The 22,920-nt window shown below is 38.9% G+C and overlaps 1 protein-coding gene across 1 annotated transcript in view; it reads right to left on the bottom strand.

Moving 5' to 3' along the window:
- PLEKHH2 (pleckstrin homology, MyTH4 and FERM domain containing H2) overlaps positions 1-22,920 on the bottom strand; it is a 110,092-nt gene that overhangs the window by 21,967 nt on the left and 65,205 nt on the right. Inside the window, exons 16-21 of the mRNA XM_066378388.1 lie at positions 20,984-21,064; positions 18,384-18,563; positions 16,490-16,598; positions 15,016-15,128; positions 10,942-11,121; positions 8,437-8,534 (exon numbers count right to left, since the gene is read on the bottom strand). Coding sequence (XP_066234485.1) covers positions 8,437-8,534; positions 10,942-11,121; positions 15,016-15,128; positions 16,490-16,598; positions 18,384-18,563; positions 20,984-21,064 — 761 coding nt within the window. The remainder of the gene's footprint in view (positions 1-8,436; positions 8,535-10,941; positions 11,122-15,015; positions 15,129-16,489; positions 16,599-18,383; positions 18,564-20,983; positions 21,065-22,920) is intronic.

Here is a 22,920-nt window from a genome sequence, read left to right on the forward strand (position 1 = left end):
TTGATTGCTTTCTCACATGTGTCTTGACCACAGGCCTTCAGCAGACTGAGCAACCCCTTGCTCGATCCAGCGACCTTGAGTCCAAGCTGGTGAGCTTTTTGCTCAAGCCAGATGAGCCTGCGCTCAAGCTGGCAACCTCGAGGTCTCGAACCTGGGTCCTCCGCATCCCAGTCCGATGCTCTATCCACTGCACCACCGCCTGGTCAGGCAATGACATTAGTTCTTATTAGTTCTAGTTTCTTTGCTTTTGCCTCTGACTGAATGAAACTTCCCCACAAAGCATTCTTCATCTTTATCATATTAGACTCACAAAACGAATTTAAAATTACTAGTTATTATAAAGTCAATATATGGTAATTATATTTACAAATATAAATAAAGTAATCGTATAAAGAATAACATTGGAGCCCTGGCCGGTTGGCTCAGCGGTAGAGCGTTGGCCTAGCGTGTGGAGGACCCGGGTTCGATTCCCGGCCAGAGCACACAGGAGAAGCGCCCATTTGCTTCTCCACCCCTCCGCCATGCTTTCCTCTCTGTCTCTCTCTTCCCCTCCCGCAGCCAAGGCTCCACTGGAGCAAAGATGGCCCAGGCGCTGGGGATGGCTCTGTGGCCTCTGCCTCAGGCGCTAGAATGGCTCTGGTCACAACATGGCGACGCTCAGGACGGGCAGAGCATCGCCCCCTGGTGGGCAGAGCGTCGCCCCTGGTGGGCGTGCCGGGTGGATCCCGGTCGGGCGCATGCGGGAGTCTGTCTGACTGTCTCTCCCTGTTTCCAGCTTCAGAAAAATGAAAAAAAAAAAGAAAAAAAAAAGAATAGTATTGGATAACTGAAGAAACATATGATGTAGCAGAGTTGTTGTTTTAGGAACCCGGAGGTTCGTGTTTCACTACTAAACAAGGTAAGAAAATATCTTCAAACTAAAATATATTTTCCTCTTTACCCTATAAAATATGAGCATCTTAAAAAAGGTTAAGCATGAAATAAAGCCATTGGAGTAGACATGTAAAAGCTGAATAGATTTTATTTACCCTCACTGTTTTAGTAGTTTTTACTTTGCTAATAAAAACAGAATGATAACACCTCTAAATATGTTTGTACTCAAGTGTCTTCTAGGCAGACTTTAAAATGTCACCCTTTGGGCAGAGCCGAACCTTGCAGTCGACTAGAGCGGGCTCTTCTCGCGGGAGTGGGGCAAAAGCCCAGAGCAGGTGGAGACCCGTGACCGAGCCTGGGTGCACAGCCCCGCTCGGCCTGCAGAGCTGAGGCTTGCAGCTGACTGGCAAGCAGGCTCCTCCTGCGGGGGCTGGAGGAAAGCCTGGAAACAGGCGGAGACCCGCAGCTGAGCAAAGGTGCTCACCCCTGCCACTGGTATGGAGGCTGGTGGGCTCGGTGCATAACCCCACCCGCAGGGGCAGGGTGAAGGCCGAGGCCTCCGAGCTTGTACACCCAGACATGTGATCACAGCCCCTCCCTGTAGAGGAGAGGTAGAAACCGCAGTGACAGCCCCAGTGGGCTGGCACCGGCAACACCCATACCCAAACACTGTAGGCAGCAGCAGCAGAGGGGGTGGTGGGAACACAGAGGCCACACCCATTGGACTCCAGTGGCCAAAACCTTCTTATTCACAGACAAAATGGGACAGAAGAAAAATGCAACACAAATGAAGAGAAATCCCCAGAAAAGGACCTGAATGAGTCAGATATAACCAAATAACCAGATGCAAAGTTTAAAATAATAATTGTTAGGATGCTCAAAGATCTTAGAACAACAATAGATGGTCATTATGAACACCTAAATAAAGACATAGCAAATATAAAAAAGGACATTGAAATAATAAAAAAGAATCAGTCAGAAATGACAAATACAATATCAGAAATGAAGACCACAATGGAAGGAATTAAAAGCAGGATGGATGAAGCTGAGGATCAAATCAGCGAGTTAGAGGACAAGATAAATGAAGGCATGGAAGCAGAGCAGAAAAAAGAAAAGAGACTCAAAAAGTCTGAGGAAACTCTAAGAGAGCTCTGTGACAACATGAAGAGAAATAACATCTGCATCATAGAGGTTCCTGAAGAAGAAGAGAAAGAACAAGGGATAGAGACTTTGTTCAATCATATCATAGCTGAAAACTTCCCTAAATTAAAGCAGGAAAAACTCTCACAAGTTCAAGAAGCACAAGCCTGACCTGTGGTGGCACAGTGGGATAAAGCATCGACCTGGAACACTGAGGTTGCCGGTTTGAAACTTTGGGCTTGCCTGGTCAAGGCACATATGGGAGTTGATGCTTCCTGCTCCTCCCCCTTCTCTCTCTCTCTCTCTCTCTCTCTCCCCTCTCTCTAAAAATCAATAAATAAAATAAAATAAAATTTATAAAAAGAAAATAAGTTCAAGAAGCACAGAGAACTCCATTAAAGAGAAACCCAAAGAAATCTACACCAAGACACATCATAATTAAAATACCAAAGCTAAGAGATAAAGAGAAAATATTAAAAGCTGCTAGAGAAAAAAAAAGGCTATCACCTACAAAGGAGCCCCCATAAGGATGACATCCGACTTCTCAACAGAAACACTTAACGCCAGAAGGGAATGGCAAGAAATATACAAAGTAATGCAGAACAAGAGCCTACAACCAAGACTACTTTATCCAGCAGGCTATCATTTAAAGTTGAAAGAGAAATAAAAAGCTTCCCTGACAAAAAAAAAACTCAAAGATTTCACTACAACCAAACCAATGCTGCAAGAAATGCTAAGGGGCCTGTTGTAAACAGATCAAAGGGGGAAAAGAATAAATCAGAAGAGGAATACAACTTTAAAGAATAAAATGGCAACAAACAACTACATATCAATAATAACCTTAAATGTAAATGGATTAAATAAATGATCCAATCAAAAGACATAGGGTAGCTGCATGGATAAGAAAACAGGACCCATACATATGCTGTCTACAAGAGACACACCTTAAAACAAAAGATGCACAAAAACTGAAAGTAAAAAGATGAAAAAATATTTTATGCAAATGGAAATGAAAAAAAAGCTGGGGTAGCAATACTTATATCAGACAAAATGGATTTTAAAACAAAGGCTATAGTAAGAGATAAAGAAGGTCACTACATAATGATAAGGGGAGCAATCCAACAGGAAGATATAACCATTATAAATATCTACGCACCTAATATAGGAGCACCTAAATATATAAAGCAGACTTTGATGGATATAAAGGGCTAGATCAACAGCAATACTATAATAGTAGGGGATTTCAATACTCCACTAACATCACTAGATAGATCCTCAAGAAAGAAAATTAACAAAGAAACAACAGCTTAAAGGACACACTAGATCAATTGGATATGTTAGGGCATAAAAGCGGTCTCAACAAATTTAAGAAGACTGAAATCATATCAAGCATTTTCTCTGATCACAATGGCACGACACTAAAAATCAACCACAACAGAAAAACTGAAAAATCCTCAAACACTTGACACTAAATAGCATGTTATTAAATAACGAACAGGTTAACAAAGAGATAAAAGAAGAAATAAAAAAATTTTTAGAAAAGAATGATAATGAGCATACTTCAACTAAAATGTATGGGACATAGCAAAAGCAGTCCTGAGAGAGAAGTTCATAGCATTACAAGCATACCTTAAAAAGCTAGGAAAAACTAAATGGGAGATGATATTTTCAAACAACAGCTCAGATAAGGGCCTAATATCCAAAATATAAAAAGAACTCATAAAACTCAACAACAAACAAACAAACAATCCAATAAAAAAATGGGAAGAGGACATGAACAGAAACTTCTCCCAGGAAGAAATACAAATGGCCAACAGATATATGGAAAGATGTTCATCTTCATTAGCTATTAGAGAAATGCAAATCAAAACTACAATGAAATACCACCTCACACCTGTTAGATTAGCTATTATCAACAAGACAGGTAATAAGTGTTGGAGAGGCTGTGGAGAAAAAGGAACCTTCATCCACTGTTGGTGGGAATGCAAAGTAGTATAACCACTAGGGAAGAAAGTATGGAGGTTCCTCAAAAAATTGAAAATAGAACTACTATATGACCAAGAAATCCCTCTACTGGGAATATACCCACATAACTCAAAAACACTGGTACATAAAGACAGATGCAGCCCCATGTTCATTGTAGCATTGTTCACAGTGGCCAAGACATGGAAACAACCAAAAAGCCCTTCAATAGATGACTGGATAAAGAAGATGTGGTACATGTGTACTATAGACTACTACTCAGCCATAAGAAATGATGACATCGGATCATTTACAACAAAATGAATGGATCTTGATAACATTATATGGAGTGAAATAAGTAAATCAGAAAAAACTAAGAACTGCATGATTCCATACTTAGGTGGGACATAAAAACGAGACTAAGAGACATGGACAAGAGTGTAGTGGTTACTGGGGGGGAGGAGAAGGAGGGAGAGGGGGAAGAAGAGAGGCACAAAGAAAACCAGATAGAAGGTGACGGAGGGCAAGTTGACTTTGGGTGACTGGTATGCAACATAATTAAATGACAAGATGACCTGGAGATGTTTTCTTTGAACATATGTACCCTGATTTATTAATGTCACCCCATTAAAATTTTTTTAAAAAGCTAGAAAATCTCAAATAAACAACTTAACCCTGCATCTAAAAGAACTAGAAAAAGAACAGCAAGTAAAGCCCAGAGGTAGTAGAAGGAAAGAAATAATAAAGATCAGAGCAGAAATAAATGACATAGAGGCTAAAGAAACAATACAGAGGATCAATGAAACCAGGAGCTGGTTCTTTGAAAAGGTAAACAAGATCGATGAACCTTTAACCAGACTCACCAAGAAAAAAAGAGAGAGGACTCAAATAAATAAAATTAGAAAAGAGAGTGGAGAAATAACAACTGACACAACAGAAATACAAAATATTGTAAGAAAATACTATGAAGAACTGTATGCCAAAAAATTAGACAACCTAGATGAAATGGACAAATTCCTTGAGACATAAAATTTTACAAAAATTAATCTGGAAGAATCAGAAAATCTAAACAGACTGATTACAACAAATGAGATCGAGACAGTTATCAAAAACTCCCAACAAAGAAAAGTCCTGGCCTGATGGCTTCACAAGTGAATTCTACCAAATATTCCAAGAAGACCTAACTCATATCCTTCTCAAGCTATTTCAAAAAATTCAAGAGGAAGGAAGACTTCCAAGCTCCTTTTATGAGGCGAGCATAATTCTGATTCCAAAACCAGGCAAAGACAACACAAAAAAAGGAAATTATAGGCCAATATCCCTGATGAATTTAGATGCTAAAATCCTCAACAAAATATTAGCCAACCAGATCCAGCAATATATGAAAAAAACATACATCATGATCAAGTGGGATTTATTCTGGGGAAGCAAGGTTGGTAAATATTTGCAAATCAATCAATGTGATTCATCACATAAACAAAAGGAAGGAGAAAAACCACATGATAATTTCAATAGATGCAGAAAAAGCATTTGATACAATCCAGCACCCATTCATGATCAAAACTCTCAGCCAAGTGGGAATACAGGGAACATACCTCAACATGATAAAGGCCATCTATGACAAACCCACCGCCAACATCATACTCAATGGGCAAAAATTAAAAGCAATCCCCTTAAGATCAGGAACAAGGCAGGGGTGCCCCCTTTCACCGCTCTTATTCAACATAGTTCTGGAAGTCCTAGCCACAGCAATCAGACAAGAAGAAGAAATAAAAGGCATCCAAATTGGAAGAGAAGAAGTAAAACTATCATTATTTGCAGATGATATGATATTGTATATAAAAAACCCTAAAGTCTCAGTCAAAAAACTATTGGATCTGAAAAATGAATTCAGCAAGGTAGCAGGATATAAAATTAATACTGAGAATCAGAGGTATTTTTATATACCAACAATTAACTGTCAGAAAGAGAAATTAAGGAAACAATCCCCTTCACTACTGCAACCAAAAAAAAAGTACCTAGGAGTAGATTTAACCAAGAAGATTAAAGACTTATACTCGAAAAATTATAAAACATTAATAAAAGAAATCAAGGAAGATACAAACAGATGGAAGCATATACCGTGCTCATGGTTGGGAAGAATAAACATCATTAAAATGTCTATATTACCCAAAGCAATTTATAAATTTAATGCAATACCAATTAAAATACCAATGACATACTTCAAAGATATAGAACACATATTCCAAAAATTTATATGGAACCAAAAAAGAACAATAGCCCCAGCAATCTTGAAAAGGAAGAATAAAGTGGGAGGTATCACACTTCCTGATATCAAGTGATACTACAAGGCCATTGTACTCAAAACAGACTGGTACTGACATAAGAACAGGCATATAGATCAAAGGAATATAACAGAGAACCCAGAAATAAACCCATACCTTTATGGACAACTGATATTTGACAAAGGAGGTAAGAGCATACAATGGAGTAAAGACAGCCTCTTTAACAAATGGTGTTGGGAAAATTGGACATCTACCTGCAAAGAAATAAAACTGGACCACCAACTTACACTATTCACAAAAATAAACTCAGAATGGATAAAAGACTTAAATTTAAGCTGTGAAACCATAAGCAACTTAGAAGAAAACATAGGCAGTAAGCTCTCCGACATCTATCGCAGCAATATACAGTATTTGCCGATTTATCTCCACGGGCAAGTGAAATGAAGGACAGGATAAACAAATGGGACTATATTAAACTAAAAAGCTTTTGCGCTGCTAAAGATAATAAGAACAGAATAAAAAGACAAACTACACAATGGGTGAACATATTCGACAATACATCTGATAAGGGGTTAATAACCAAAATTTATAAAGAATTTGTAAAACTCAACACCAGGAAGACAAACAATCCAATCAAAAAATGGGCAAAAGAAATGAATAGACACTTCTCCAAAGAGGACATACAGATGGCCAATAGGCATATGAAAAAATGCTCAACATCACTAATCATTAGGGAAATGCAAATTAAAACCACAATGAGATATCACCTCACACCAGTTAGAATGGCACTCATCAACAAAACAACACAGAATAAGGGCTGGTGAGGATGTGGAGAAAAGGGAACCCTCCTGCACTGCTGGTGGGACTGCAGACTGGTGCAACCACTATGGAAAACAGTATGGACATTCCTCAAAAAGTTAAAAATGGAACTGCCTTTTGACCCAGCTATCCCACTTTTAGGAATATACCCCAAGAACACCATAGCACTGTTTCAAAAGGAGAAATGCACTCTCATGTTTATGGCAGCATTGTTCACAATAGCGAAGATCTGGAAACAGCCCAAGAGTCTGTCAGTGGACGAGTGGATTAAAAAGCTTTAGTACATATATACACTATGGAATACTACTCGGCCATAAGAAATGATGACATCGGATCATTTACAACAACATGGATGGACCTTGATTACATTATACTGAGTGAAATAGGTAAATCAGAAAAAACTAAGAACTATATGATTCCATACATAGGTGGGACATAAAAATGAGACTCAGAGACATGGACAAGAGGGTGGTGGTTATGGGGGGGGAGGAGGAGGGTGGGGAAGGGAGAGGCACAAAGAAAACCAGATAGAAGGTGATGGAAGACAGTTTGACTTTGGGTGATGGGTATGCAACATAATCAAATGTCAAAATAACCTGGAGATGTTTTCTCTGAACATATGTCCCTTGATTTATCAATGTCACTCTGTTAAAATTAATAATAATTTTAAAATATGTCACCCTTTGGGTGATTTGTCAGTGATTGCAACCAAAGTCACATGACATTGATCACAGAGTCCCAAAACATATTCTGAGTTGGAGAATATTTTTCTACTGCTTTACAGTTGTTTTTTGTTTCATTGTGATTGTTTGTTTATTTGTTTCTCTTAGTCCCAGAGTCTACTTTAGCAACCTAACCTCAACCTTTTGGACAAAATGACCCTGCTAACCCTTGGCTGGGTGCCCTGGGTCCCAATGTAGAAAGCCATTGTGACAGTTGGATTTTAAATGTCTTTTTTTCAAGAAAATAAAAATTCTGAAGTAATTCAAATACACACAAGTATAAAAGGAGGGGAGACCATCAGGGAAGTTTTCCACAGGAAAGAATTCAATGTGGAGAAAAACAGTAATAGGGAAATTAAGGAAACAAAAATAGTTGCTGTTATAACAATAACTAATGCTAAGTCATTCATACTTGTGATACACACAGACTTTTCACTTAAAAATATTCTGTCAAGCTTCAAACTTTCACTGCAATCGTTCATAAGAGATTTAACATAACAAAGGAAATATTTCCCAAGCTCCACATAAACGATATCCAAAGGTTTCCTGTACCAACATTGGTTTCACACATTCTTCTACAAATGTGCCCAGCAGATTATTAAATACTTATGATCTATTGTAGACTATCTGCACACCTGGAATCTGCATTCCTCTTTAGGTGGAGCCTCAGAAGCCACAGGAAGGGGTGATGAGGAAGGAAGAGCCCAACGCAGAGGGCCAAGAGCTGCCAGGCCTGGGCAAAAAGAAACAGCACCGGTTAGACACAGCGCAGTCAGAGATCCAAGTCAGAACCAGCCTGACTGACAGAAGTTGATAGTCCTTTTTTTTTGGTTTTCAAGGTTTTGTTTATTTTAGTAGTTTGCAGCCTTTCTTAACCCCAAATGTATTTGCTTCTTCCACATGTACATTATCTTCTTGGCACATTTATAACCCATAAAAATATTTTTAAAAAGTCACATTGGGTCGATCCATAATCCATCTTTATGTATATAGTTATCTACAACTGATACCAAAAGACATGTAGATAAGGTAATCCTTTTTGATATCACATTTTTTTTGTTCATTTATATATTTACCATTCATTGAAATATAAGTAATGGCTTTGAGGAATGACAGATAGAAAAATAGTAAAAATATCATATACCCCAAAACAATGCCATTCTGCCAACATATACTTACATGTATGCATACATAAATACGGGGCAAGTATATATAAATATTAACAGAGATTAGATAATAAGATTATATGTGACTTATCCTTTGTTCTGTATCTTTCTTATTTTAATTTATTTATTGATTTTGGAGAGAAAGGAAGTATGTGTGTGGGGGGAAAGACATCGATCTGTTTCTGTGTGTGCCCTGACCAGGGAACAAACTGACAACCTCTGCATATCTGGATGACGCTCACCAACTGAGATATCCGCCAGGGCTAGCTTCAATACTTTTTAAAATGTTATTTTAAAATGGAGGAGGAGAAAATAAAAACATTGTCCTTGTTCTTTTTGAGTTTCCTATGGTCTAGGAGAAGACATTATATTTAAAACAGTATATTAATATAACATAGTTAATACTATATCATATTTTTTTTAAAGTATAACCAATGGAGGGAATGTCTCCCAGTGCTGTGGGAGTCAGGGAAGAATTCACAGGAGAGCTGTTGCTTGGGCTGGAACGTAAAGTCCACAGGTGGGAAGAAAGTAGGGGGATCTGAGTAATAGGAGTAGTGCCAGATGCAAGGTAGAAAATAATGCAAAGACAGGGTGTGTTTCAAGAATGGAGAGTGTTTATGCCTTTCTGTATGCTGGAGGCAGGATGCATAAAAAGCGGAGAAAGGGGAGGCCACTGGAGGCAGGTTACCAAGGGTCCTTGATACAAATGAAGCTTAAGCTTCAGAATTTCTCATGCACTGGCCCCTTCCATCCATCCAAGGCCCTGGGAAGAGCCCTATCAACTGTGTTTATATGTTCATATGTTCTTTTAAAATGTGTAAAAGTAACATATTTTGCACTCTTTTTAAAAAAGAGTATACAATATTAATTATATAAGCTTCAAGTCATACAAAACCTGGATCCACACCTGAGAGTCCTGTTGGCTAGGGTAAGAAATTTCCGTTTCATCCTGTGGTTAACAAGAGTCACTAAGCAAAGATTAAAACATGTATTCATTGGAAAATAAACATAACTAAAGACCAACTGAAAAATGTACTCAGCTGCACTAATAATTAAAGAAATGTATCATAAATCAATAGTGGAATACCACTTTTTACCTGAAAAGAATTTGAAAGAAGAATTAAACTGAATATGTTGAAGATATAGGAAAATTCTAGAGATGGATTCCATAAACTTCACTGGACTTGTATACAAGATTTAGGTCCAAAGATGTATACTGCAGTATTTATTACAATAAAAATAACTGGAAAAACCTAAATGTACCATAATTGATATTAATGCAATCATTAATGTTTTGAAAAATGTTGAAGACTATAAGAGAAATGATTATGTTCTATATTTTAAAAAATTATTATACAAATTGTAACTCTAGTGTTGTAAAAAAAAGTGAGAGTACCCTGGTGGGTTGGCTCAGTGGTAGAGCATTGGCCTGGTGTGTGGAAGTCCCAGGTTCAATTTCCAGTTAGGGCACACAGAAGAAGCGCCCGTGTGCTTCTCCACCCTTTCCCCTCTCCTTCCTCTCTATCTCTCCCTTCCCTTCCAGCAGCCAAGGCTCCATTAGAGCAAAGTTGGCCCAGGTGCTAAGGATGGCTCCATGGCCTCCGCCTCAGGTGCTAGAATGGCTCCGGTCACAATGGAGCAACACCCCAGATTGGAGAGCATCACCTCCTGGTGGGCATGCTGGGTGAATCCCGGTCAGGCGCATGCGGGAGTCTGTCTGACTGTCTTCCCACTTCTAACTTCGGAAAATACAGAAAGATAAAAAATAAAAGTGAGAGTGTGTACACATACACATTTCTACAGAAACATAAATAAATAAATAAACTGAAAGGATATACATCAAAATATTAATACCTATTTTTCCTTTTCACACTTTTTGTATTTTCCAAATGTCTACATTGATTATGCATCATTCTTACAATCAAGACAGTTGCATCATTTAAAATTGCATGTATATGTATCACTATATACCTGCAATGGGCCTGGTTGGTTCTGTGGTTGTCTCCGTCTTGTCTGTTTAATGAGCTGACAGCAAATTTCATTCTGTAGCTCAGGATGTGTCAGACAGATCTGCAAAGCACTCTGGGCTAGAGATACATGGTAATCAATTGCCGGGGAGTCAACTGCGGCATTTATAAAAAGCTGGCAGGTCTGAATTAAGAAAAAAAGAAAAGACTTACTCAAGATGAGAAATGATATTTATTCTGCATGAATTATATTGATTCTCTTCTTAGCAATAGTTTTATTTTTTTCCAAATGGATGGAAAATATATATTATGGTAACACTAATCAAAAGAAATCCAGAGTGGCTACATTAATATCTAACAAACTGGATTTCAGATCAAGGAATTCTGCCAGAGATAAACAGGGTCACTTTATAATAGTAAAGGGGTCAGTTCATCTAAAAGGACATAATAATCCTAAATGATTATGTACTTAATAAAATATATGAAGCAAAAACGAAAAGGACTGCAAGGAATAACAGACAAATGCACAATTAAGACTTCAATATTCTTCTCTCAATAATTGAGAGAACAAATGGGCAGAAAATCAGTAAGGATTTAGAAAACTTGAACAACACTATTAACCGACTTGACCTAATTGACACTTACAGAGCACTGCATCCAAGGGCAGAATATGCATTCATTTTAAGGGTATACAAAACATTAATGATCTCTTGTCCACCAGATTAGAAACTTCATAAAAACAGAAACTGTCTTATTTATCTTTTTACTCGTTACATAACATAGACTGACAGAGCAAATGTTTAATTAATGAATGGATTTAAAATCTGATTAAATAAATATATCTATTAAGGAGCATTAAAGTGTTTATAAATGTCAATGTTTGACTTTAATTATTGTGTCATTATATAGTAGGTAGTCTTTATCTTTTCTGAGCACAGACTATAATCAAATAAATTTAGTCTCTAACTCAAAGTATTGTTGCCCAATTATTACATCATGAAATGATCAATGAAAAAGATTTCCACCATTCAATTTTATCATATTAAGAAAGTAGTACTATCTTATGAACACTGAATTTGTCAAGTGTCTTTTCAGCAGCATCTATAGAGATGACTTTCTACTTAATAATGGGTAATATTAGAAGATACCCTAATATTTAGCCATCCTTGATTTCCTGTAATAAATCTCTTTTAGTCACGATATAAGTACTCTTATAATATGATGCTGTATTCTGTTTACTAATATTTTATTAGCTTTTGCATGAAATGCTTTGTTTTGTACAATTGTGTCTGGGGTTTGGTATCAAAGTAATACTTCACAATGAGAATCTGGAGTTGGCAACAATGAGAATCTGGTGAGCCTGACCAAATGGTGGTACAGTGGATAAAGCATCAGATGGGGACACAGAGGACCCAGGTTTGAAATTCTGAGGTCCCCAGCTTGAGCACAGGTTCACCAGCTTGAGCGTGGGGTCGCTGGCTGGAGCATAGGATCATAGTCATGACCCCAAGGTCACTGGCTTGAGCAAAGGGTCACTTGCTCTGCTGTAGCACCTCCACCCCCAGTCAAGGCACATATGAGAAAACAGTCAATGAACAACTAAGGAGCTGCCATGAAGAATTGATGCTTCTCAGCACTCTCCCTTCCTGTCTGTCTGTACTTAGCTGTCCCTCTCACTGTCTCTCTGTCACACACACACACACACACAAAAAGGAATCTAGTGATATGATGATTGAGAATTGCTTCAAATAATCCAATGCTGGGGAGCAGTGGGGATGTGAGGAAGAACAAACTGGGCCTGTACTGATGCTATGGAGCTGGATGATGAGGACCTTGGACCTCATATCTTCTCTATTCACGTCTGAATTTTCCCAAAAGAAAAAGTTAAAAAGGAAACAATTGTGGAAATTTCCTTCTTTTTTTATGCTTTGGGACAGTGTAAACAGCATTGAAATTATTTACACTTATAAAGTTTGGTAAATTTCCTTGTTTAAATTTTCATCCTCATATGGAATTAATTTTGCCCATTTATATTTCATTATAAAGTTGATTACTTCATTCAGATTTTCAAATATATTTGTATAGAGTCTTTCTTGCTTTTGGTATTGTGTATTCTATGGGTGGGGTTTTGTTTTTTTTTACATGTTCCATCATGGTAAATTTTAAAACAAACAAAAGTAGAGAGAATAGCATAACGATTGCTCAAGTACTTATCACCAAATGTCAACGATTATTAGCATTTTGCCAAACTTGTTTCATTTTACCTCCACTCTACTCTTTTTCTGGAGGACTTTAATATATATCATGTTATTTTACCAATAAATACTTTAGTGTGAATCAACAATTGTTAAAGATTTTTTTTCCCATAACCACCATGTCATATCATACCCACCCCAAATTAACAATAATTCCTTGATATTATCAACTAAACAGATGATTTTTTTTTAGATGAAAAGAATGTAGGCAAAAAGAAGCCAAAAGAAAGACAGAAATTGAGACTCTAAGAGGCTACGGGAGAATGAAGTACCAACATCCTGGTGTGGAGCTGAGACCTGAATCCATATAAGGTACACTATATTTGGAAACTGGTGGAACGAAAGAGAAAATAGGTAAAATAATGTCTGTTGGGAGGAGAGATTAAAGGTGATCATGTCTGATGCCCTCTAATTTTTTTTTTTTTTTTTTTTTGTATTTTTCCGAAGCTAGAAACAGGGAGAGACAGACAGCTCCCGCATGCGCCCGACTGGGATCCACCCGGCACGCCCACCAGGGGGCAATGCTCTGCCCACCAGGGGGCGATGCTCTGCCCCTCCGGGGCGTCGCTCTGCCGCGACCAGAGCCACTCTAGCGCCTGGGACAGAGGCCAAGGAGCCATCCCCAGCGCCCAGGCCATCTTTGCTCCAATGGAGCCTCGGCTGCGGGAGGGGAAGAGAGAGATAGAGAGGAAGGAGGGGAGGAGGGGGGGAGAAGCAGATGGGCACTTCTCCTGTGTGCCTTGGCCAGGAATCGAACCCGGGACTTCCGCACGCCAGGCCGACACTCTACCACTGAGCCAACCGGCCAGGGCTGATGCCCTCTAATTTTCTCAATGAAATATTAAGTAAGTTTGTTGTGAAGAAAATTACTGAGGGGGGAGTTTGAGTGTGAATGTGACCAAAGATCTAGGTAGGGGTTTGGCTGAAGAATTCATGGAATTATGGGTCCCAAGGAACTATGAATGTTAATGAAAGTAATCCAGGCTGGATAAAGAGGGAAGAAAAGCCAAGAGGAAATTATCAAGCTGTCTCTTGATCTCAAAGAAAATAAATGGTTCAAAACAAACGTCTTACTGAGGATGAAAATGGAAGAGTAAGAAAATAAGAGAGCTCACAAACTAACAGAATATGGTTAAAAAAGGAGACATTGGAATTTAAACTTTTAGACGTGGTGTACTTATAAAGAATGGTGAGGTCAGGGTGTGGACATGGAGCATGAGAAGGTGAAATAGACTAGAAGTGAAGCTTGCTAACATTATGAAGGTCAGGAATTTTAAGACCACAGCATTGGTGCATCAAGTAATAATGAAGTCATTCAGCATTATGGCAAGATTTGAGGAAGAAAGAATGTGAGTTGGGAGCCAAAATCCTTACTGAAATTTGAAGAGTTACCAGAAGCTAACTGATGACAGAGATGAGATAAAGAGTAATAAAGTTGAAAGACAGGTTTTAAGTGCTCAGGAGTTTGTAATAGAAGTTGAATGAAAAGAATTTGAGAGTACCCCTGGAGAAGAAGGGTGCTGACCCCTATCCCCACACTGAGGTGGGTGTGATATGAGACATCCCTCCACTTGAGAGACTAATGAGGAAATGATTCTTCTGACATTGTTTCACATTGCCCAAACCATACACAGTTTATTTCAGTAAATCCCAAACCCTCACTCAGAAAGCATATTCAATTCACCTAATTTTATTTCAGTGGATTGTCTTAATAATAATCACATTTTGAATTTTCTTGAAATAAGTGAAGCTTTATAACCTAAATTATTTATTTTTCTTTTTTTCCAATTTTTAGTAACATATAACTCCATATAAAATTTTACCTTAAATAATTTAATAGCCTCTGTCTGTAGAGCTTCAGAAGGCAGTGTCGTCAGAGGGGAAACAATTCTTTCCTTGCTGTGACACAGAGTAGGATGTCTCCAGATCTGAGAGGCTAAATGCAGAATAGAATATGAAAAGAAAACAGAAAAGATCACTTATTTTGGCCTCCCCTTTATTAGCCCTTCAGAAATTAGCTCATGCAGGCCTGGCTCACAGCTTTTAGTCATAAAGGTCATGGAAAACCTTTGGCAACATTATTTCATTTCTTTTTCCTAGCCACTGGGGATTCTCATGTCTCTGTTTTGGAGAAATTAAATCTCCAAGAATTTGGTCCTAATATTCTTGGCTGAAACAAGTCTACCAAGGCACTATTATGTTGCTTAAATATGCTAAAGATTGGTGGCCCAGGTAGGGAGATGATTATCCAGGAGAAGGAGCTGCAGAAAGATGTAGGAACAAGAAGCCAAAGTAGGAGGAGAGAGAATGATAAGAGCTTGACATCATCCCTAAAATCAACATTTATTAAATTCCTATGTTGAATACTGATAATAAAATGTGATCTCTGCAATTAAGTAAAGCATAACACAGAATCTAGACTCTCCATGGGGAAACCAATGGGGAGAGTCTTTGAAATTAAAAAGTAATTTTAATGCAAAGCAACAAATGCTACAGAAGAGTTAAATGATAAAGTGCATTGGGGCATAATTTTAATATTTTTCTTTTCCATTTGTTTGTTTATTTATATTTTACTGAGAGGGGAGGCAGAAAGACAGACTCCCTCATGTGCCCCAACCAGAATCCACCTGGCAAGCCCACTAGGGGACAATGCTCTGTTAATCTGGGGCTGTTGCTCTGTTGCTCAGCAACCTAGCCATTTTTTAGTGCCTGAGACAGTGGCCATGGAGTCATCCTCAGAGCCCAAGGCCAACTCACTCCAATCGATCCATGGTTGTGGGAGGAGAAGAGAGAGAGATAGAGAGAGAGAAAGAGAAGATAGAGAGGTAGAGAAGCTGATGGTCATTTCTTCTGTGTGCCCTGACTGAAACTTGAACCTGGGACAGCCACACACCAGGCCAATACTCTACCACTGAGTCAACCAGCCAGGGTTAATTTTAATATTTATTGAGAAACTTTTACGAGCCAGATGCTGAGCTGGAGTGGGCTGGCTGGGGGAGCGTCTAAGGTAGGTCAGATTTCATCAGGTTGGGGAGGAATGTGAAGGAAAGGGGACATTTCAGGCAGAGTAGTAATGTGAGCAAAGGCAGAGGTATCACAGGATATGGAATTTCAGGGAATGATGGTCTCCCTGGACCCTAAGAACCACAGTGAGAATCTTGGCCCATGACAAGCAAAGGGAGAGAAACGGTGGGTACATTGCAGGGAAACAAATCCCCACAAAGTAAAAACTGCATTAGGCTAAGGGGGTTAGGGTCTATTTAATAAACTGTAAAGCCTTATATGTTATGGACTTACAAGTTTCCCCTTCAATATTTAGCAATTTACAAACAAGTTGTTCAAATTCAGATCCAACGTTTACATTGTTACTTCCAGCTGCAACAGTCAGATGATAAAGCCAAGTGTCCTTAAAAACAAAACATATTAATAGAGACATTAACCAATTTATAATTTTTGGTCACTTAAGGAAAAAAACCAAATTGCATAAATAGAAAACTTTGACACTAAAAAAGAACTTTAACTTTTAAATAATTACTAAAAGCCACTTATTCAAACTGTTCTGAAGCAGGCTCACTTGAATTGTAATCATAGTCATTTTTATAAAGAAGATATGGTACACAGGCACAATAGGGTATTATTTAGCCTTAAAAAAAGAAGGAATACTTTATAAAAGTTGTTTATAGGTTTGAGATATAGTAACTATCCATGAAATATCTTATTTTTTATATTATCCTTTTAGCTATGTTTATGATTTTATTTGATATAAAGAAGTATTTCAATGTTTTGTAGTCAAATCTGTCAACCATTCCTACTGTGTTTCTTACATTGCCCCCCTTTTTAAGAAAGTACATTTTATTCCAAGATCACCTAAATGGTCTTTAACAAATTATTTCATTTAACTCTTTAAATCCATTGGAAATTATTTTGCTACATGTGTGGGATGACAAACTAATGTTTTCCTAAATGGCCAATTTTCTTAATAAATAGTGAATACAAACTACTACGTATTAAATAATCCATTACTTCCTCACTAATTTGTGATGCCTCTTATATCACAAATTAATTTTTACTTTTTGTCATGTTAACGTTTAGATTTTTATAAATGACTACATATATATACATATATATAATACACATAATAATTCATGTTAAATTTTATCTAAACCAAAATTTTGTTTAAAATGTAGCAAAACTATAAGGTAGAGATCTTAGGGGCCCAAAAAAAAATCCAATGTGAGACATATACATTTAAAAATAATTTTAAATCTTATTTATTCATTTTAGAGAGGAGAGATGGGGGGTGGGGAGGAACAGGAAGCATCAACTCTCATATGTGCCTTGACAAGGCAAAGCCCAGGGTTTTGAACCAGTGACCTCAGCATTCCAGGTCAACACTTTCTCCACTGCGCCACCACAGGTCAGGCCCAAGACAGTCACATTTTGAACACAAAGTCTTTTTATCCTACACCTTCCTGCACTAATTTCAGTCTTGAGACCACTTTGATCAGTAGGATTGAAAAATTACACAATTAAACAAGGCTTGGTTCTAGGGATGTAGGGAATCTCTGAAAAGAGAGCTGAAAGTCTTTAGCAAATTTTCTTCCTTGTTTCCATTAAAATGATTTGAAAATTATTACCAGTACTTAATAACATTAATCCACATTATTCTAAATCAGGGGTCCCCAAACTACGGCCCGCGGGCCACATGCGGCCCCCTGAGTCCATTTATCCGGCCCCCACCGCACTTCCAGAAGGGGCACCTCTTTCATTGGTGGTCAGTGAGAGGAGTACTGTATATGGCAGCACCGCAAAGCGCGGCGTCGCTCACGTACAGTACTACTTCTGGTGACGCGGGACGTACGCGTCACAGCTCCGGAAGCGTGTCATATCACTTGTTACGGCTAGCAGTGACAAATATGGAACCGACATTGACCATCTCATTAGCCAAAAGCAGGCCCATAGTTCCCATTGAAATAATAGTCAGTTTGTTGATTTAAATTTACTTGTTCTTTATTTTAAATATTGTATTTGTTCCTGTTTTGTTTTTTTACTTTAAAATAAGATATGTGCAGTGTGCATAGGGATTTGTTCATAGTCTGGCCCTCCAACGGTCTGAGGAACAGTGAACTGGCCCCCTGTGTAAAAAGTTTGGGGACCCCTGTTCTAAATCAACCATAAAGCCCTTACATACCTTTTCATGCTTGGATCCAATGAGGAGGTAAGTTGGCCCTTGGTCTTTGGGGTGGATCACGATGGTGTAATGTGTGGATAACAGGCTTCGCCCGCTGGCTTCATAATCTTCATCTGAATCACAGGATCTGTCGACCTCTTCAACTTTAGCTTCCCAGAGTTTGATCTGACCTAAAGGAAACTAAAGTAAATATTAGTATTGGGGGAAAGGCACTTTCTAAATCTTTCCTTAGTAATTTATCATATCATTTTTTTAAATGAATGCCTAAAGGCAATTGGATTATTCACATTGTTACAAAAGCAATAGTCACAACCAAAATACCCAATTGTAATATAAAACAATAATTTGAATACTAGACATTTAAATTTTGTGGAGAAAGCAAGAAAAGCTACTTTACCTAGTCAAGCAATTATGTAAGTCAGTCAAAGTATTCATTTGATTTCCCCCTTTACACCCACCCCAGCTGCAGAATTGATTTGATTAGGTACTGGGTCAAAAGGACAAGGGCAGACGTAGTCTCAATACTATTCATTAAAAAAGTAAAACAATTAGGTACAAAGTAAACCAGCTGGTACAAAGAAGTGTGACTAACTTTCCTTCTAAACCCCAATAAAATGAGCAGCGTTCTGTGAGAGTATTTATTAACATATGTAATACTTCACAAAACAATGCCATGATTTCTTCCATCTTACTTTAAGGGTATGAGAAACTTCTTAAAATTTATGCACATTAAATTTTACCTACTATTTTATTGATAAAAACAATTATATCTGTTGTGTTGAATATTCAGTATATTTGTTTTAAAACTGTACACAGTCTGCTTCAGATTTACAGCTTCTAAAATATCTGATCAGGTTTGCAAGTGCAGTCTGAAAAAGTTTATTCTAACTCCAAGAACATTTACCATCATCCATTTTCATGATCAAGCCCAGGGCTCAGTGCTTGGACACTTTTTCCATCTATGTGCACATGGGTGATCTTACCCGAGCTTATGGCTTAAGTACCAGCATACATTAGCTACTCCTACATTTATAGCTCCAAACTCACTATCTCTACTTAGATCTCTAATAGGTTCTTAAGCATAACTTGGTAAATCCTCTCCCACAATGTCCCCTGCGCAGTGTTCCCCATCCCAGCTGTTGGCAATTTTATCTTTCCAGCTGTTTAGGCCTCGTTACAATGGCATCATTACTGACTCTGTTGTTTCTCTTACTTTCCCTATCTTTTCAGTCAACAATTCCTGCTAGCAGCAGGCTTTTCAGAATATATTCAGAATCTGGTCACTGCTCACGCCTCCACTGCCACCACTAAACCACAATCATGCTTCACCTAGATTATTTAACAGCCTCCTCACCAGTCCCCTCCTTACTCCCTGCAGGCAGCTGCAGGAGTGTTCCTTTTAGTCATAAGCTAGGTCATGCCAATGTTCTGACAGATCAAAAACCTCCAACGGGCCCTGGCCGGTTGGCTCAGCGGTAGAGCGTCGGCCTAGCGTGCGGAGGACCCGGGTTCGATTCCCGGCCAGGGCACACAGGAGAAGCGCCCATTTGCTTCTCCACCCCTCCGCTGCGCTTTCCTCTCTGTCTCTCTCTTCCCCTCCCGCAGCCAAGGCTCCATTGGAGCAAAAGATGGCCCGGGCGCTGGGGATGGCTCTGTGGCCTCTGCCTCAGGCGCTAGAGTGGCTCTGGTCGCAACATGGCGACGCCCAGGATGGGCAGAGCATCGCCCCCTGGTGGGCAGAGCGTCGCCCCTGGTGGGCGTGCCGGGTGGATCCCGGTCAGGCGCATGCGGTAGTCTGTCTGACTGTCTCTCCCTGTTTCCAGCTTCAGAAAAATGAAAAGAAAAAAAGAAAAACAAAAAACCTCCAACGGCTTCTCAATTTACTTGGAGTAAAAACCAAAGTCCCCATCATGATAAGGCCCCATGTAATTCTCTTCTTAACAGACTGCAGTCCAGTCACACTGACCCTCTCACTATTCCTCAAACAAACCAGCCATGCTCCTGCCTCAGGGTCTTTGACTTGCCCTCTGCCTGGAACGCTCTGGCCCAGAATATCCATGTGCCTGTGCTTTTACCCAATTAAAATGTCACATTTTCAATGAGGTCTTGTCTGGGTATCTTATCTGAAGTGCAATGTTATCTGCCTAATAGCTGATTAATAATAAAATGAATTCACTTAATTAATATGTTGTTTTTCATGAAAACATGACTTCTTTTCCCCATTAAATAACAATTACTTTCTGAGTAGTTACTGTGTACAAAGCACTATTCTGAGCACTGATGATGTTTGGCCAAAATCTATGTACTCTAGTTGACTAATGTCACCCTGTTAAATTTAATCATCTACATAAAAAATTTAAAAGAAAATTACTATTAAATGACTAACTTAAATGTTAAAAAAAAGGTGCAAAAAACTTATAATTGAGAATCAAGACCCTTGTAGTATATGATTATCTCAATAAATTTAATGCAAAATTTCAACCTTATCAAAAATTCTAAAGTTTTAACTAACAGAAGAATGATAGAAAAAACTTAAGACATAACAAAAGAATAGCATATTAAAAATACATCTAATTAGCATATTAAAAATACATACATACCTTATCCTCTTGACTGCGAAAATAATATAGTGTTTTTCCTACAAGTGTACACCAGACTCTCTTGGAGTAGCCATGTTTTACCTGAAATCGTATTTTAAAGAATTACAAATGTAGCTAGCTCAAAACTCTAACATGTTTAAGTATAGCATATAACTCTATTTGAAGTTGTATAGGTATCCAGTTTGTTCAAGGTATAAGTGATATTCCAACTAGACTGTCCAAATGCGCTTCAAGTTTCCCTGTTACAGGGTAGCACGGCATGTTTTGTTTTGGTGCTCACTGTTCAGCATTTAATAAATGTTGACTACCTTGTTATTTGCATTCTATTTGTCTCATCTGTTTCTTTGTTCCATTTTCATCTTTATCTCCTTCTATGTTGTTAGCTTACGGTCTTAGTATATGTAGAAAGCTAACGGTTCACAATCAGGTTTATGGTCAGGTTCAAGGTCACAGTCATGGTCAGGTTCACAGTCATGTTCAGGTTCATAATAAGTTTTCTAGTTTTTTTTGAGACATTTTTTAAGACATTTATTTTTTCTGCCTTTAATTCCAAAGTAAATCCATGTAAACACTTGCGATCATCTTGGATTCGTCACAGGTTCACGTCCATACTGCGGCACACCTGTGGCTGTGGCTCTGGTTGAGGCTTAGGCATCATGGTCAAGCTCAAGTTCAAGTTGGTGGGCAAGTTCAAGTTTGCAGTGAGGGTCCTGGTCAAGTTTACATTTACAGTCACAGCCACGTTTAGGGTCACGTTCACATAGTGGCTCTGGCTGCAGCTGTGGCTCAGGCTCAGCTCAGGTTTAGTCACAGTCAAGTTCATTGTCAAGTTCAAGGTCACAACCAAGTTCAAGCACATATTCAAGCTCAAGTTTAAGGTCAAGTTCAAGCTTACAGTCAGGTTCAAACTGAAGTTCAAGTTCATGGTTAAGTTTGCAGACGAGTTCAAGTTCATGGTCAGGCTCAAGGTCAGGTTCAGGGTTGTGGTCAGGTTCGAGGGCTCAGTCATGGTCACCTTCAGGTTCAAGTTTACATTCCCATCCAGTTGTGGCTGTGGCTCAAGTTCAGGTTCTCACATTTATTTGACATCTAATTAAGGGTCTATTGATTTCATTTTATGAGATAGAATTATTTTAGAAGTTATATCTCTAACTGAAATGAATGTAGAATTACTCATAAAATCCTTGCTGCCTTCATACAATTTACCATTTTGTTGGATGATCAAGTGAAGATTAACATACTCAGTTTTTGTTTGTTTGTTTGTTTTTTGTTTTGTTTTTTATTTTTCTGAAGCTGGAAACGGCAAGAGACAGTCAGACAGACTCCCGCATGCGCCCGACCGGGATCCACCCGGCATGCCCACCAGGGGCGATGCTCTGCCCACCAGGGGGCGATGCTCCGCCCCTCTGGGGCGTCGCTCTGCTGTGACCAGAGCCACTCTAACGCCAGGGGCAGAGGCCAAGGAGCCATCCCCAGCACCCAGGCCATCTTTCCTCCAATGGAGCCTTGGCTGCGGGAGGGGAAGAGAGAGACAGAGAGGAAGGAGGGGGTGGGGTGGTGGAGAAGCAAATGGGCGCTTCTCCTATGTGCCCTGGCTGGGAATCAAACCCAGGTCCCCCGCACGCCAGGCCGACGCTCTACCGCTGAGCCAACCGGCCAGGGCCCATACTCAGTTTTTTTAATAACCTCTCTCTTTATTCTCCCCTATAATAACCTGGCACCACGGCTAAGGACAGTGCCCTTCAAAGATTCACAGACTCTCAGGTTGTCCAAGTCAGGCTCAAGGTCAAGTTCATGGTCAGTGAGGTTCATGGTCAGGTTCAAGAAGCACCCAGCCTTGTGACAAGATAGACAAACCTTCATCAAGAACAGAGTTTACATTTATATGTTTTGTTTTGTGGAAGACATTTTACCAAAATTTTTACTGACCATTATAG

The sequence above is a fragment of the Saccopteryx leptura genome, chromosome 3 (assembly GCF_036850995.1).
Source record: "Saccopteryx leptura isolate mSacLep1 chromosome 3, mSacLep1_pri_phased_curated, whole genome shotgun sequence".
Classification (NCBI taxonomy): Eukaryota; Metazoa; Chordata; class Mammalia; order Chiroptera; family Emballonuridae; genus Saccopteryx; species Saccopteryx leptura.